We start from the raw sequence: 14,037 nt of genomic DNA on the forward strand, positions 1-14,037 counted from the left end.
ATTTGTACGATAGAATAATTCTGGATGGGATGATATATATAGAGAGAGAGAGCCACCCATACAGGGTGCCCTTTGTTTGCCACATGGAATATGATAACGTAAGATGATGCGTTTTATATTAATTTTTAATTATTAATTATATTCCATGTAGCATAGCAATAGTATGTAGCTTGCGTTTGTATGTATAGTTCGTTATTGTCATACTTGGAACTTTCAAGAAAATCTAAAGTCACAAGCAACTTTGTTTTTTCAAGGGGGAGAAAGAAAACTTAATGCACTTTAACTATATTATAATGGGGATAATCCAAATCCTAGTTTTTGGCCAAAACCTCCAAATACTCCCCTCCAAAACTCTCCTTTTTACTTTTATTGCATAAAATTCCTAGTCTTATTTGAATTGACATGTCCAATTTCATAGTAAATTTTAAATAAATTCGACATATATATTAGTAATATTTTGGAATTTTGCTAACGTATCTTCATCGGAAATGTCATAAGTAAAATATTTTTTACATATGCCAAGAATAATAAAATAAAGTATTAATGTAACATTAATCACATTTCCTTCTTGCTAAACTTTATTGATGGAGTCATGGGGGTTGAGCTCAAGGACAATTGGATAAAAGAGTTGAGATTTGGAAGTGGTCAATTGGGGTAAGGAAACATTGGAGCCCGTGGGCAAGTTTTTGGACCTTAATTAGATTGAGAAGTAGAGTTGGGAAGGGCCAAAGTGCAAAGATTGAACGGATGAGGTATAAAGTGAAGAACGAGAGAAAATTTGTGGGCCAAAGTGTGCCAAGACATAAAGTACATGGTACCAAAGCATTAAAAATGAGCACTAAGCTAAGGGTGCGTTTGGCGATGCACAAATGGTACAACAGTGGAGAAGGTATACAAGGAGAGAGTTGGACCCGATTTTGCCCCTGTTCGGGCGACAGAGACGCGAGGCGGTGCCCCCTACTCGGCCGATGGTACAATTGAGGGTAGCAAAGTCTGGGTGACTAATAGAGGTGTAAACGAGCTGAGCCGAGCTCGAGCCTGGGTTGGCTCGAGCTCAAGCTCGATAAGGATAGTCCTGCTCAAGCTCGAGCTCGAGCTCGGCAATTTTCGAGCAGCTTGATTGTTCGAGCTCGAACTCGAGTTCGGGCTCGATTTTGAGCTCGACTATGCCTCAAATTTGACCTGCTTGACTTTGAATTCATGTTTCAATTAATAATAAACTTCTTTGTTTTATCCATACAAAAATAATAAAAACTTTAAAAAATTCAAAAATCCAAATTTAAATTTTTAAAAGTTTAAATTAAATCTATCATTTCCATCCAACTTCTTCATCCCTGCTCTCTTCAATGCCTCAGCCAATCTCCAAACTGTCTCCCCTCCTCCAGCCCCATGTTGCTGCCATTGCTGCTTCCCCTTCCAGTCACCAGCTTTCCCCTTTCTTGCTGCTACTGTTACCACCCCATCTCCTCCCTTAGCTGCCATTGAAAATGTAAGATACAGAATACTCACCAGTTAACAACTTCACCTACTGGACAACAATGTGCACTGCAAGCCACAACATTATACTCTAGAAGGCTAAACAATGTGCACTGGATGGCTGAACAATATGCACACTAATGCAAAACAATATACAATTCGAAAGCACAACAATATGCTTTAGAAGAAACAACAATGTGCTTAGGAAGGCACAACAATATGCTCTCGAAGGCCCAACAATATGCACACTAAGACAAAACAATATACACTTCGAAGACACAACAATGTGCTCTGGAAGAAATAACAATGTGCTCAGGAAGGCACAACAATGTACTCTGGATCCTCAACAATGTGCTCTGTAAGGCAAAGCAATGTGCACTAGAAGGCATATTAGGGTGCTCTAGAAAGCACAACAATACATTGTGCTCTGGAAGACATAAAATTGTGCTATGCAAAAAGGGAAAACATGCATCAGAAGACAAAAAAATTAACTTATGTAAACAAAATTACCATAATGCCACCGAATTTTTTTTATTTAAAAAATATCTTCAATTTGGGCCCTGATTTGGACTTAATCAACGGATATAATTAAACCATATTTTTCACATAAGGTAATTGTTTCACCTGATCCGTTATATATATATATATATATATATATATATATATATATATATATATATATATATATATATATATATATATATATATATGTGGGTACGTTCAAGTAAGAATGAGCACCTAGGAGCGGAATGAGAACCATTCATAGTAGTTCATCTATCCTGATTTACCGGATAAGATGTAATTTTAAAAAAATGCTGTGACATTTTTTTAAATAACTCGAATTTTGGTGCAAGTAACATGAGTTAAAAGTGCAGGTAACCAGTGCAAGTCTGTATTTAAAAAGTGCAAGTAAAATCACTTAAAAGTGCAACTATTTTTCACTTAATAGCAAATGTAATTTACCTTTTCACGTTGGTGCACATAATGTTGACGTTTTGTGCACTTAATATTGTTACTTGGTGTATATTATATTGTTGCACTTGTAACACATTTTACTTGCACTGTTAATACATTTTAATTACACTTAAGTGCAATACTCTATGAAATTGTTACTTTCACTTTTAGGCTTTAGCACAACTTAATCACTTTCACCTCAAAGTTTGAATTAATTACAAAAATGTCGTCGTATTTTAAAAAAGTGTTTATGATCCATTAGATATGGACAGATGGACATATATGGTGAGTTCTCATTCCTCTCCTAGGCCTGTGGTTTTCACTAAAGGGGATATCTTGATCAATTTTCATCGTTTTTATGAACAGATACTACATTGTAACACAATCAATGGTATTCAGAAAAATAGTTTGAATGTATTTAAATTTGGATTTTAAAATAAGTATTTATTAATATTATTTTAGTGTGAATGTATTTAAATTTGGATTTAAAAATAAGTATTTATTTATTTATTAATATTATTTCAGTTTCAAAAGCGAGTCATACTGTCATATATCATCATATCTACAATTTATTTAATATTTTTTTTTCTACATTTCTATAATTCCATGATTTTCATCTTACTTTCAATAATAATAATAATAATAATAATAATAATAATAATAATAATAATAATAATAATAATAATAATAATAATAATAATAATAATAATAAGCAATTGATTAGTAATTATTTTTAATAAAAAGGAAAAAGTGCAATTGATTAGTAATTTATTTTTAATAAAAAAGAAAAAGTAGGCCCATCTTAACATTTGACCGCAAATTATTCTGCATTTGGGTCCAAATGTTCACAATTTACATACTAAATATTCACAATTTACTTTTTAAAAATTTACAAATTTGTATACTACGAACACACAATGTTAATATATATGTAATTGATTACCTTGTTTTGTATTCACAAATTTCTTTCAAATACTGCAGTAACATTGACCCTGTATTGTATTCACAAATTGCCTTCTACAATTATTATATATGTGTTTTGATTTAGAAATACAATTTATATTCTAGAATTTCACAATTCCAATATTAAAAATACATAATTTATATGTTGTTTTGGACCAGGGTGTGGTCAGTTATGCCATGGACCCGGGTCCACCTTGCAATATTGATTCGGGTCAAAATACACAATTTATATACTGAATGTTCACAATTTGAATTGTGAACATTCAATATGTAAATTGTGAACATTTAATATATAAATTGCGAACATTCAATATTTAAATTGTGAACTTCAATATATAAAATTTGTGAACATTCAGTATGTAAATTGTAAACATTAAATATATAAATTGTGTATTTTTGAAATCGGGTCCACCTTGAAAAGTGGATCCGAGTCCACATAATAATTTGCCATGGTATAACAACTCAACATTTGACAGTGTGGATCGTGAATTGGACTGCCTTGTGTTAAGAATGAAAGCCTTTCATTTTATATATGATTTTTTAAAAAAAATAATGACATGACATTGGCTTTTTCATATTCAAAATATGAAAATTACAGGGATGAATTGGACCTTGTAAAATCATCAACAAAACATACATCACTAAATGTAGGTTATTATTTTATATGTATGTAATACCTAACTAGTTTGCTTATTTAATTTTTAGGTGCATGCATATGTTTTTATTGGAGCGTACGTTTAGTCATTCTAATACAACAATAACAACAATAAAAAATTTCCAAAGTTCTAAATTATTATTAAGCCATGAATAAATTACACTAGCTAATTAAAGGCCCCTATTGTACAATTTATTCTATATTGTTTAAACTTTGTAGATCTATCATTAGGGAATCTAAGTTGCGTAGAAATGATTGGTCACGGGACTTTGTGAAGGTAGCTGTAGCTTATATATATATATATATATATATATATATATATATATATATATATATATATATATATATATATTGCGAAATGGCCTGGGCTTCCCATGGCAACATAGGAACAAAAGGAATGTATTGCAACTACTACACGAATGCATCGCAATTACTCCAACTTTGCGACTACTACACGAATGTACCACAACTATTCCAGTTCCATGACTACTACGCAAATTCACCTTAACTACTAGATGAGTGCACCGCAATTACTAAAAGAATGCACTACATACATCCACGTGCGTCCTCCAAGCATGTTTGGGAGTAGTTATTGTGCATTCATGTAGTACTTACGACTCGCATGGGAAGACTGATCCGCACGTGAACGCAAATATATATAATGATCATATGAGAACTTGTTTCCGAAGAAAAAATTAAGAACTAACCTTAGTCATCAATCTAGACAGATTTAACGATTCTAGATTTTGGAGGGAAAAATTTGCAATGACAGTTTTGTAATTTTATTTAATTTTAAAAGTGTATTTTCAACAAAATATTGTGCATTTTTGGCAAGTTTGAAATGCAGTGTACTTAAGAACATCTTTTAGCGTTTACAATTTAAAAATTTTGTTTGGTTTAGTGTTTCAATTTTTAGTTTGGTTTATGAGTTACTTTTTACTGCTTAGGATTGAGTATTTATGGTTTACGACTTTATATTTATGATTTATTTATTTATTTATTTTGTGTCGGTTTTAGGGTTTATTAAAAAAATGCAATGTATAGTATTAAAAATTGTACTCTTTACTGTTAGAAGTTGTACTTTTGAAATTATAGAAAAGGCAGAAGTGCCAAATAGACCCATCTGCGAAGTGCTCAATTTCCACCACGAATTAAATTAAGTGTCAAATAGACCTATCTACCAGCCAAATTTGTTCAATTAGCTTTTTTTGCAGGTTGCTAACAGGTTGCCTATTCAATTATTAATATATATATATATATATATATATATATATATATATATATATATATATATATATATATATATAGAAAAAAAAAGAATTTCAACCGCATGTCCGTGCCGGACAGCGGGTGGCTGCGTATTTCACAGACAGCCGTGGCTGTCAAACATGAGGTCCAGATCTGGACCTCATGTTTGACAGCCACGGCTGTCTGTGAAATACGCCGGACAGTCGGTGGCTGATTTTTTTTTTTTTTGTTATATATATATTTTATATTTTTTTTAATAATTGAATAGGTAACCGGTTAGCAACCTGCAAAAAAAGCCAATTCAACAAATTTAGCTGGTAGATGGACCTATTTGACACTTAATTTAGTTCGTGGTGGGAATTGAGCCGCAGTAGTAGATGAGTCTATTTGACACTTTTGTCTATAGAAAATTATCAGAATGTCACCATATTTCTTTTGTCAAATTACATTAGATCCGTTAGATTTTTATTTTTTCAGATGTGCAACTGAGATTGGTTCTTAATTTTTTTTTTCTAGAAACAGGCCGGTTTAGAGACCTCCGATTAAGTTGAAAGAGGTTCACACCATCTCATCTCACCTTCATTTTTTTTTACATTTATTTACTTTATTTATATAAAATAGTTTATGAGAAATTAAATTTAAATTTATTAAAAAATAAATGTAGAGTTTATATTCTATTATTAATTAATATGAAAAAATTACTGAGAATTAAGGTTTCTGTGGTTAATATTTTTTTATTTTTTTATTTTTAAAGAAAAGGAGGGTTGAAATCCAGGTCAGTATCTGACCCTTACAATATTATTACTATACCCAGAATATTCGGTGGTTAATTTAATCACAACATGTTAACTCTTTCTTCTCAAATAGTCAGGAATTTATATACCAAATAGACCTCGTGAAATTCTAATTCTTCAAATTTTTAGAATTGAAACTCCAATGTTACAAATATAAGAATTCACAATTTGAAAGAATTATTAAGGAAAAGAATTTTTAAATTCCATTGTGTTGAGCATATAATATATATATAAACATAAATGTGCAATCCAATTATAAGCTTAGGCTTTTAGTTGAATGGAGCACATGCTTCAATTTGGTATCACGTGTCATTTGGAGTCCATAAAAAATAATCGACTTAGACTTTTAGTTAAGATGGAGTACATGCTTCAATTCATTGAACCAAACATATTGTTAGTCTCTAGGTATTATGTTTTTCAAATTTGTTAAAATTTTCATTTTTTTTTCCCACATTTGGTTAGTTATACCAAACCTTGGTAAAAACTATCTGAAATGCATCAAAATTTTAGTTCAAAATCATAATTTTTTTTCTTTCCAAATGTGTTGAGATGTTTAAGATGGTAACAATATGCATGGTTTTGAACTGAAAATTTGTTACATTTTGACTTTCTTTTATAGAAGATTTGGTTAGAAAGACTATAAATGTAGCAAAGTTTAAAGATGAAAGTCATATACTAAAGTTGACAAAAATAATATTTAGGGATCAAATGTAGGATCTACATTCATAAGATTAAATGTGAAAATAATTAAAATAAATGTAAACATTTTAATGTAGAAGTTGAAATGAAAAATCAGAGGTTTTTTAGATTGAATTAAGTGAAGTCTTATAAGATCAGACTATCCATACCTTGGCAGGATGGTGCATGGTTGCAATCTTTTGTGGCGGCTTTGTTACAAAAGGTTTTTAATTTTAAAAATCCAAATCATCATTTACAAGTGAAAGCCTGGCAAAAATTGTAAATCTTTTAATTTTTCTTGTCAATGTACTAGCATAGCTTTACCCAATCATTATCCACACAGCTGTACGAACCATTCTATCAAATAATGTACATTCAGTACACAAATAATGTACTTTTAGTATATTAAAAATGTACTTTTTGTTATAATTTACACTATAATTTGTCAGTTTTTCCCTTGCCAAAACGGCAAGGTGGGCTTATTATTATTATTATTATTATTATTATTATTATTATTATTATTATTATTATTATTATTATTATTATTATGAAAATGATATAGTATGTAGTGTTTAGTTTCAAAAATGAAAGAGTATTACTGAGATGTTGATGGTTAGCCTAATTTTAAATAATGTTCGGCGTTGATTGGGTGGCTGAGTTCAGAATGTGCTTGATTCGAGATGTGACGATGTAACTTATCATGGAGTAATGTGATTAAATAATTAATTAATATTTTTATATAATTGGTTTTAAATAAGATATGACAATCAGATTGTCAAAAAATTTTGTAATTAAGCTTACTTGATTTACAACAGTCACGGGATAGATGACCCCGTAAGAAGTGAACATAGTATCGCGTTGAGATCATCAAATAAAAATGATTGAGGTATGTTTTGATAGTCGTCTCCCGCGTTACAGTGAGCTAGCTAGCCCCTGTGCTAGGGCGTGTATATATCTAGGTTGAATCAATCACATTATATTAATAATAATAACTTGAGGCACACGGATTATGCATTTAATATAATGCTAATTAATCACGCAATGATATCTTAAATCAGTGGTCATCCACTCAACATATATCTTTTCAAGAGCAGAATAATACACCAAGGCCCAAGCCTTGCGCTCTAACTTTTTATGCCAATAATTTTCAGTGAGGACAAATCCTTTTTTGTCACAACCTACGTAATATAATCGACGAATGACAATAATTAGGTATGGGTGATGACAATATGGATAGGGGTGGTTTCTTATTCAGAGTATTTCTCTATAAATTAAACATCAACATAATAGAGACTTCATTTTCTTTTACTAATAAGGAATAACTTGAATGAAATGGGAGTAGGTGTCCACCCCATTAAGGAAATTCGAACCTAAACTCCACCAATTATATTACTATTTGAACTACTCACCTCCCAAATCTAATTAAACCTTATTCTTATTTGTCACATACCCATTTAACATTCAAGTTTCAAGGGAATAAAAATGTCTTTACACTACACCAAGCAAATCAATAGTCCTCAATAATATATATGGTTGGTCTAGTATGAGAATAGGCATATGTATAATCCGATTTATCCGAAATGACAAAAGTGACACATGTTGGATATTCGACCCGATATAAAGGGGATGATATATTTGGTTGAAATGAGAGCATGTTGTGGATATCGGGTTGGGTAGATCAATTTGATATTCGATCTGTCCAAGAATCCAAAATATTATAAGCACATATACATGTAAATGGACCATACGATGTCGTTTATATACACCTATACATATATGTCGTTATTTCGTGTTGTGAAAGCCCTAGTTTTTTCTATTCTCATATCCTCTTATCTTTCTCTGGTCTCTTAGTTCTCTCCATCTCAACTCTCAATTCTATCACAATCTCTCAGAGTGTGTGATCAGTTTTCTCTGTCTCAAACTCTTAACTTTCACTTCTCTCTTCGTTTCTCAGAGTGTGAGTGGAAGCCCTGCCCTCTAATTTTGTACATCTCTCAGTCGTTGTGGCCTAAGAGAGATCTGTACCTTTCTCAGTCGTTGTGGCCTAAGAGAGACTTTGAGATCAGAGTTGTGAAGGTCGTTGTGGCCTAGATTAAAAGCTCAATTGAAAAAGAAAATGTTAGAGAATGGGGAATTAGGGAACAAGAAAACAGAGTAACAAATTTATTTGAGTGAGTCAAGGAGGATAAGAATGAATTTTGTATTTTAAGATGGTGGAAGTTAAATAGTGAAATGTTTCATATCCTTCCTAAGTTGAATATGGATATACTTGTTCTTTCCGTCTCTACTGTGCCTTTGCCCTTTTGAATCTACATTCAGTACAAGTGATAGAGTTTTACATGCATTTAGGAATCCTTTTAACTCCTACAATTGTAGAAGCCCTTGTTTCACTAGACGAGATGAGATTGCCAAATCAACTAATAATTTCAAGGGGAGAAACAAGATGATGAAGATCAAAGTGACACTTGTCACCATCTCAGCATAGCAGTTGGAAGTTAGTTAGTTGATAACCTCCTTTCCCTCCCTTTTTTAGCTGATGTATATAAACCAGTTTGTAACCAGAGCAATAAGCAATGAAACAGTATCTTTTATTCTTCAACTTCTTCTTCTGTTAGTGCTCTCTTTAGTTCGTAAAATGGTATCAGAGCTGAGTAATTGAGAGCTTCGATCAGTTTGATCAGTTGACAATGGCATCCTGGCCTCCTCTTAACAATCGTTCGGTTCCTGCTGATAGTGCGACTGCAGGACCATCTGCTCCGGTGATTGGCAACACCAATACAACACACACTGGCCACATTCCTACCACCCCTGTTATCGGATCGAGCAACAATGAGGTAACATTCGATCCTCAATCATAATCCAACCCATATTTTCTTCACATCAGTGAGAATCCAGCACTAGAATTGGTCTCCACCCCCCTTGATGGCGCGAATTACCATTCTTGGGCTAGGGCAATGACCATGGCCTTGTCGTGCAAAAACAAGGTCCCATTCATCAATGGAAGTATTCTGAAAGCTTCCACAGGAAACCTAGATATATATCTCACCTGGGAAAGGTGCAACAATATAGTATCCACTTGGATTGTGCGCACCCTTTCACCAACAATTGCACGCAGTGTGTTGTGGATTGATACTGCATATGGTATCTGGAATGACCTAAGAAGGAGATTTAGTCAGCAAGATCTGTTTCGGATTGCTGAAATTAAGTGTGAGATCTATCAAACCAAGCAGAATGATGATTCCTTGAACGAGTATTTCACCAGGCAGAAGTTGCTATGGGATGAGTTGGGCATTCTTAGACCCCAGTTGAGCTGCCTTTGCAGCACAAAATGTGAGTGTGGAAAGAGAATTGATGAACTGAATGAACAAGCAGAGAAGGACAAGCTGTCTATCTTTCTAATTGGCTTGCATGAGAAGTATACAGGGGCTAGAAATCAAATCATGTTGATGAGGCCTTTACCTGATGTTAATGAAGCATATTCTATGATTTCCCAACAAGAGAGACAATTCCACATGGCCAGCAATGGTTTTGGAGGCCAAATATATCAAGCAGGAGAAAATAATGTTGCTGGCAGCACTCTCTTGGCTAGATCAGAAGGCAATTACCAACAAGGGTTCAAGAAAGCTAATCACAAGAAGCCAGTGTGTACTTACTGTGGGTATACAGGCCATACTCATGATAAGTGTTACAAAAAGCATGGGTATCCCCCAGGATGGAAATCAAGGCCAAGAAGTCAGTCTGTTAATCAAACTCAAGGTCCTCTTGCAGCACAACAACAATACAACCCTGAAGGTAATAAGTCTTTTTCCCAAGAAGACTTCAGAAGGTTCATGGAGTTCATGCATGCTAAGAAATCAGATGGGGATTGCTTGAATTCACATTTTGATCACCAGCAGACTTCACAGGCTTTGGCCAATACTATGGCAGTAGATTTCCAAAAGGAAGGTATGTCTCTTTCAATCAATGCTGTTAGATCAAATAAGATTGATTGGATCATTGATAGTGGTGCCATACACCACATTGTGTGTGATTTAAAGATGTTGAAAAATCAGAAAAAGGCTCACAACATGTATGTTAATATGCCAAATGGCCAACAAGCTGCTATTCAGTTCACAGGGATAGTTTGCTTATCTGAAAATCTTGTGTTGCATAATGCTCTTTACATCCCTGAGTTTCACTATAACTTGGTCTCAGTTGGTGCCTTCATAAAAGATTCAAGTTATGTTGTAAAGATGTACTCTAACCAGTGTATTATACAGGATGCTTCTCATGGGAGAATGATTGGAAGGGCTGAGCTGATGAATGGCTTGTATTACCTAGTTTTTCCTTGTTTTACACATCCTGTATGTAGTTCTATTTCTGTTGAAAACAAATGTATTCTTTGGCACACCAGATTGGGGCATGCCTCACATTCAAAAGTACAGTTCTTAAAAAAACTAGAGCCAATGATTCATTCTAATGAGAATTTGATTTGTGATAGTTGCCATTTTGCCAAACAAAAGAGAATTCCCTTCCAGACCAGTGCTTCTTTATCATCTAACTGCTTTGACTTGTTACACATGGACATATGAGGACCATACAGAGTAGAAACTGTCCATGGTCACAGGTACTTCTTGACAATCTTGGATGATCATAGCAGAGCTGTATGGATATTCTTGATGAAAGCCAAATCAGAAGGTCAGAAATTTGATTGTTGAGTTCTGCAATCTTGTTGGAAATCAATTTGGAGCAGCTATAAAGTGCATAAGGACTGACAATGGTCCTGAGTTTAATATGGTAGAACTGTTCAGACAAAGAGGGATCATACACCAAACCTCTTGCACACATACACCTCAACAAAATGGTAGAGTAGAAAGGAAACATGGGCACTTATTATCCACTGCTAGGGCTTTGAAGTTTCAAGCCAATTTACCTGACAAATTCTGGGGTGAGTGTGTGTTGCATGCTGCATATCTAATTAACAGGCTTCCATCAGTTGCTATCAACAATCAAATCCCATACCAAGTTTTACTCAAAAGGACCCCTTCATACCAACATCTAAGAGTCTTTGGTTGCTTAGCATATGCAACTACTGTTGGACCTAAATCAAAGCTGGATGCTAGGGCCAAGAAATGCATCTTCCTAGGTTATGCTAGTGCCAAAAAAGGTTATAAAGTCTTTGATCTTGCCTCAAAGGAATTATTTATATCCAGAGATGTGATGTTCCATGAGCTAGTGTTTCCTTTCCAACAGTCCAACACACCAGAAGCTGGTCATGGGATCATACTACCATCCATGACTCCCACACTTCCTGAGGATTATGGTGATCTTCAAGCTCAGCAACAGGAACTTTTGCATCAGGGTATAAGTGCAGAAAGTGAGAATGCTGTCTCTCAACAACATGGGACACCTGAACAAACACAAGGTGATTCAGATAGTCCAGCCAGCAGTAGTGGTGAGCATCCTTGGCAACCTTCTCAGGATATCACCACTGAGCAGCAACCTGGTACTGTTCAGCAACATACCAAAAGGTCCACCAGGAGTAGACAGGTTCCTACCTATCTACATGACTACATCTATCAAAATTCTAAGTTACACACTTCCCCCCATCAAATGTGTAAAGTGGTGGATTACAATGGATTGACTCCATCTTTCCAGTCCTTTGCTATGAGCATTTCCTGCCAATCTGAGCTTAAGAACTATTATGAAGCTGCTCAGCATGAAAGATGGAGGTCTGCAATGCAAGAAGAGATAAGAGCTCTTGAAAACAACAACACTTGGCAAATGGTGGACTTACCACCCTCTAAAAAGGCCATTGGCTGCAAAATGGGTGTATAAAATCAAATATAAAGCTGATGGGAGCATAGAAAGGTACAAAGCTAGACTAGTAGCAAAAGGGTACAATCAGACCCTTGGCATTGACTACTTAGACACCTTCAGCCCTGTTGTCAAGATGACCACTATCAGAACTCTCCTAGCAGTGGCAGCAGCAAAGAATTGGCATTTGCATCAGATGGATGTAAATAATGCTTTCCTAAATGGTGATTTGGATGAAGAAGTTTACATGCAGCCACCTCTTGGTTTCTCTGGAGGCAGAAAAGAGCAAGTGTGCAAATTGATTAAGTCCCTATATGGCTTGAAACAAGCTAGTAGGCAGTGGAATACAAAGTTGACTATTGCATTGAAACATATGGGATTTAAACAAGCAGTTCCTGACAGTTCCTTATTCATCAGAGGCAAGAATAGGTCCTTGGTGGCCTTATTGGTCTATGTAGATGACATTGTCCTTGCAAGTGAAAGCCTGGAAATCATACAAAATGTCAAGCAGCAGCTAAGCACAAGTTTTCTACTCAAAGATCTAGGCCCTTTAAGATACTTTCTTGGGCTAGAAGTAGCTAGACACAAAATGGGCATTGCAGTATGCCAAAGGAAGTATGCAATTGAATTACTTGAAGATATAGGTTTTACAAATGCTAAGCCTGTGTTCAGTCCCACAGTTCCCTCACACAAGCTGAGCAAGAATGAAGGAGAATTCCTTCAAGATAGCAGCCAATACAGGAGAATTGTTGGTAAACTTCTTTACTTAACAATAACAAGACCTGACATTACTTTTGCCACTCAGCAATTGTCCCAATTTCTTGATAATCCTACAGATCTACATTTGCAAGCAGCACATAGAGTCTTAAGATATATCAAAGCTGCTCCTGGGCAAGGTTTATTTTTCCCATCTACATCTGATCTACACCTTAAGGCCTATTCAGACTCAGATTGGGGAGCTTGTGTAGATACAAGGAGATCTGTTACTGGATTCTGCATTTTTCTTGGAAATGCCTTAATCTCATGGAAATCCAAGAAACAACCTACTGTCTCCAAATCATCCTCAGAAGCAGAGTATAGGGCTTTAGCAGCCACAAGCTGTGAGATTCAGTGGTTGATATATTTGCTAGCAGAGTTTGGAATGATTCACAATGAAGCAGTAGCTATATACTGTGATAGCAAATCAGCTGTGGCTATTGCAGAGAATCCTGTGTTTCATGAGAGAACTAAACACATAGAGTTGGACTGTCATCTTGTTTGAGAAAAGCTACATAAAGGCCTCATCAGGTTGTTCCACATTCCATCTGAGAAGCAGCTGGCAGACCCCTTTACCAAAACACACTGCCCTACATCCTTTCAGCATTATATCTCCAAGCTTGGATTAATGAATCTATATAATCCAGCTTGCGGGGGGATTTCAAGGGGAGAAACAAGATGATGAAGATCAAAGTGACAATTGTCACCATCTCAGCA

General features: G+C 34.7%; 2 protein-coding genes across 2 annotated transcripts; both read left to right on the plus strand.

Annotated features, from left to right (window-relative positions):
- The first annotated feature begins 9,722 nt into the window (after window positions 1-9,722).
- On the plus strand, window positions 9,723-12,585 carry LOC109182622. The gene is made up of 2 exons (XM_019332770.1): window positions 9,723-11,111; window positions 11,434-12,585. The coding sequence occupies exons 1-2, from the start codon at window positions 9,723-9,725 to the stop codon at window positions 12,583-12,585; spliced, it is 2,541 nt and encodes an 846-aa protein (XP_019188315.1).
- Window positions 12,586-12,700: 115 nt separating this feature from the next.
- LOC109182623 (uncharacterized mitochondrial protein AtMg00810-like) lies at window positions 12,701-13,825 on the plus strand. The gene has a single exon (XM_019332771.1). The coding sequence runs from the start codon at window positions 12,701-12,703 to the stop codon at window positions 13,823-13,825; it is 1,125 nt and encodes a 374-aa protein (XP_019188316.1).
- The last annotated feature ends 212 nt before the right edge of the window (window positions 13,826-14,037 follow it).

Source organism: Ipomoea nil, unplaced genomic scaffold (assembly GCF_001879475.1).
Source record: "Ipomoea nil cultivar Tokyo-kokei standard unplaced genomic scaffold, Asagao_1.1 scaffold1074, whole genome shotgun sequence".
Taxonomy (NCBI): domain Eukaryota; kingdom Viridiplantae; phylum Streptophyta; class Magnoliopsida; order Solanales; family Convolvulaceae; genus Ipomoea; species Ipomoea nil.

Coding starts and splice junctions, on each gene's coding strand:
- LOC109182623 (XM_019332771.1), top strand. CDS start 12,701: ATGACCACTATCAGAACTCTCCTAGCAGTGGCAGCAGCAAAGAATTGG.
- LOC109182622 (XM_019332770.1), top strand. CDS start 9,723: ATGACCATGGCCTTGTCGTGCAAAAACAAGGTCCCATTCATCAATGGA. Junction 11,112..11,433: donor TTCCTTGTTTTACACATCCT/GTATGTAGTTCT, acceptor TCTTGATGAAAG/CCAAATCAGAAGGTCAGAAA.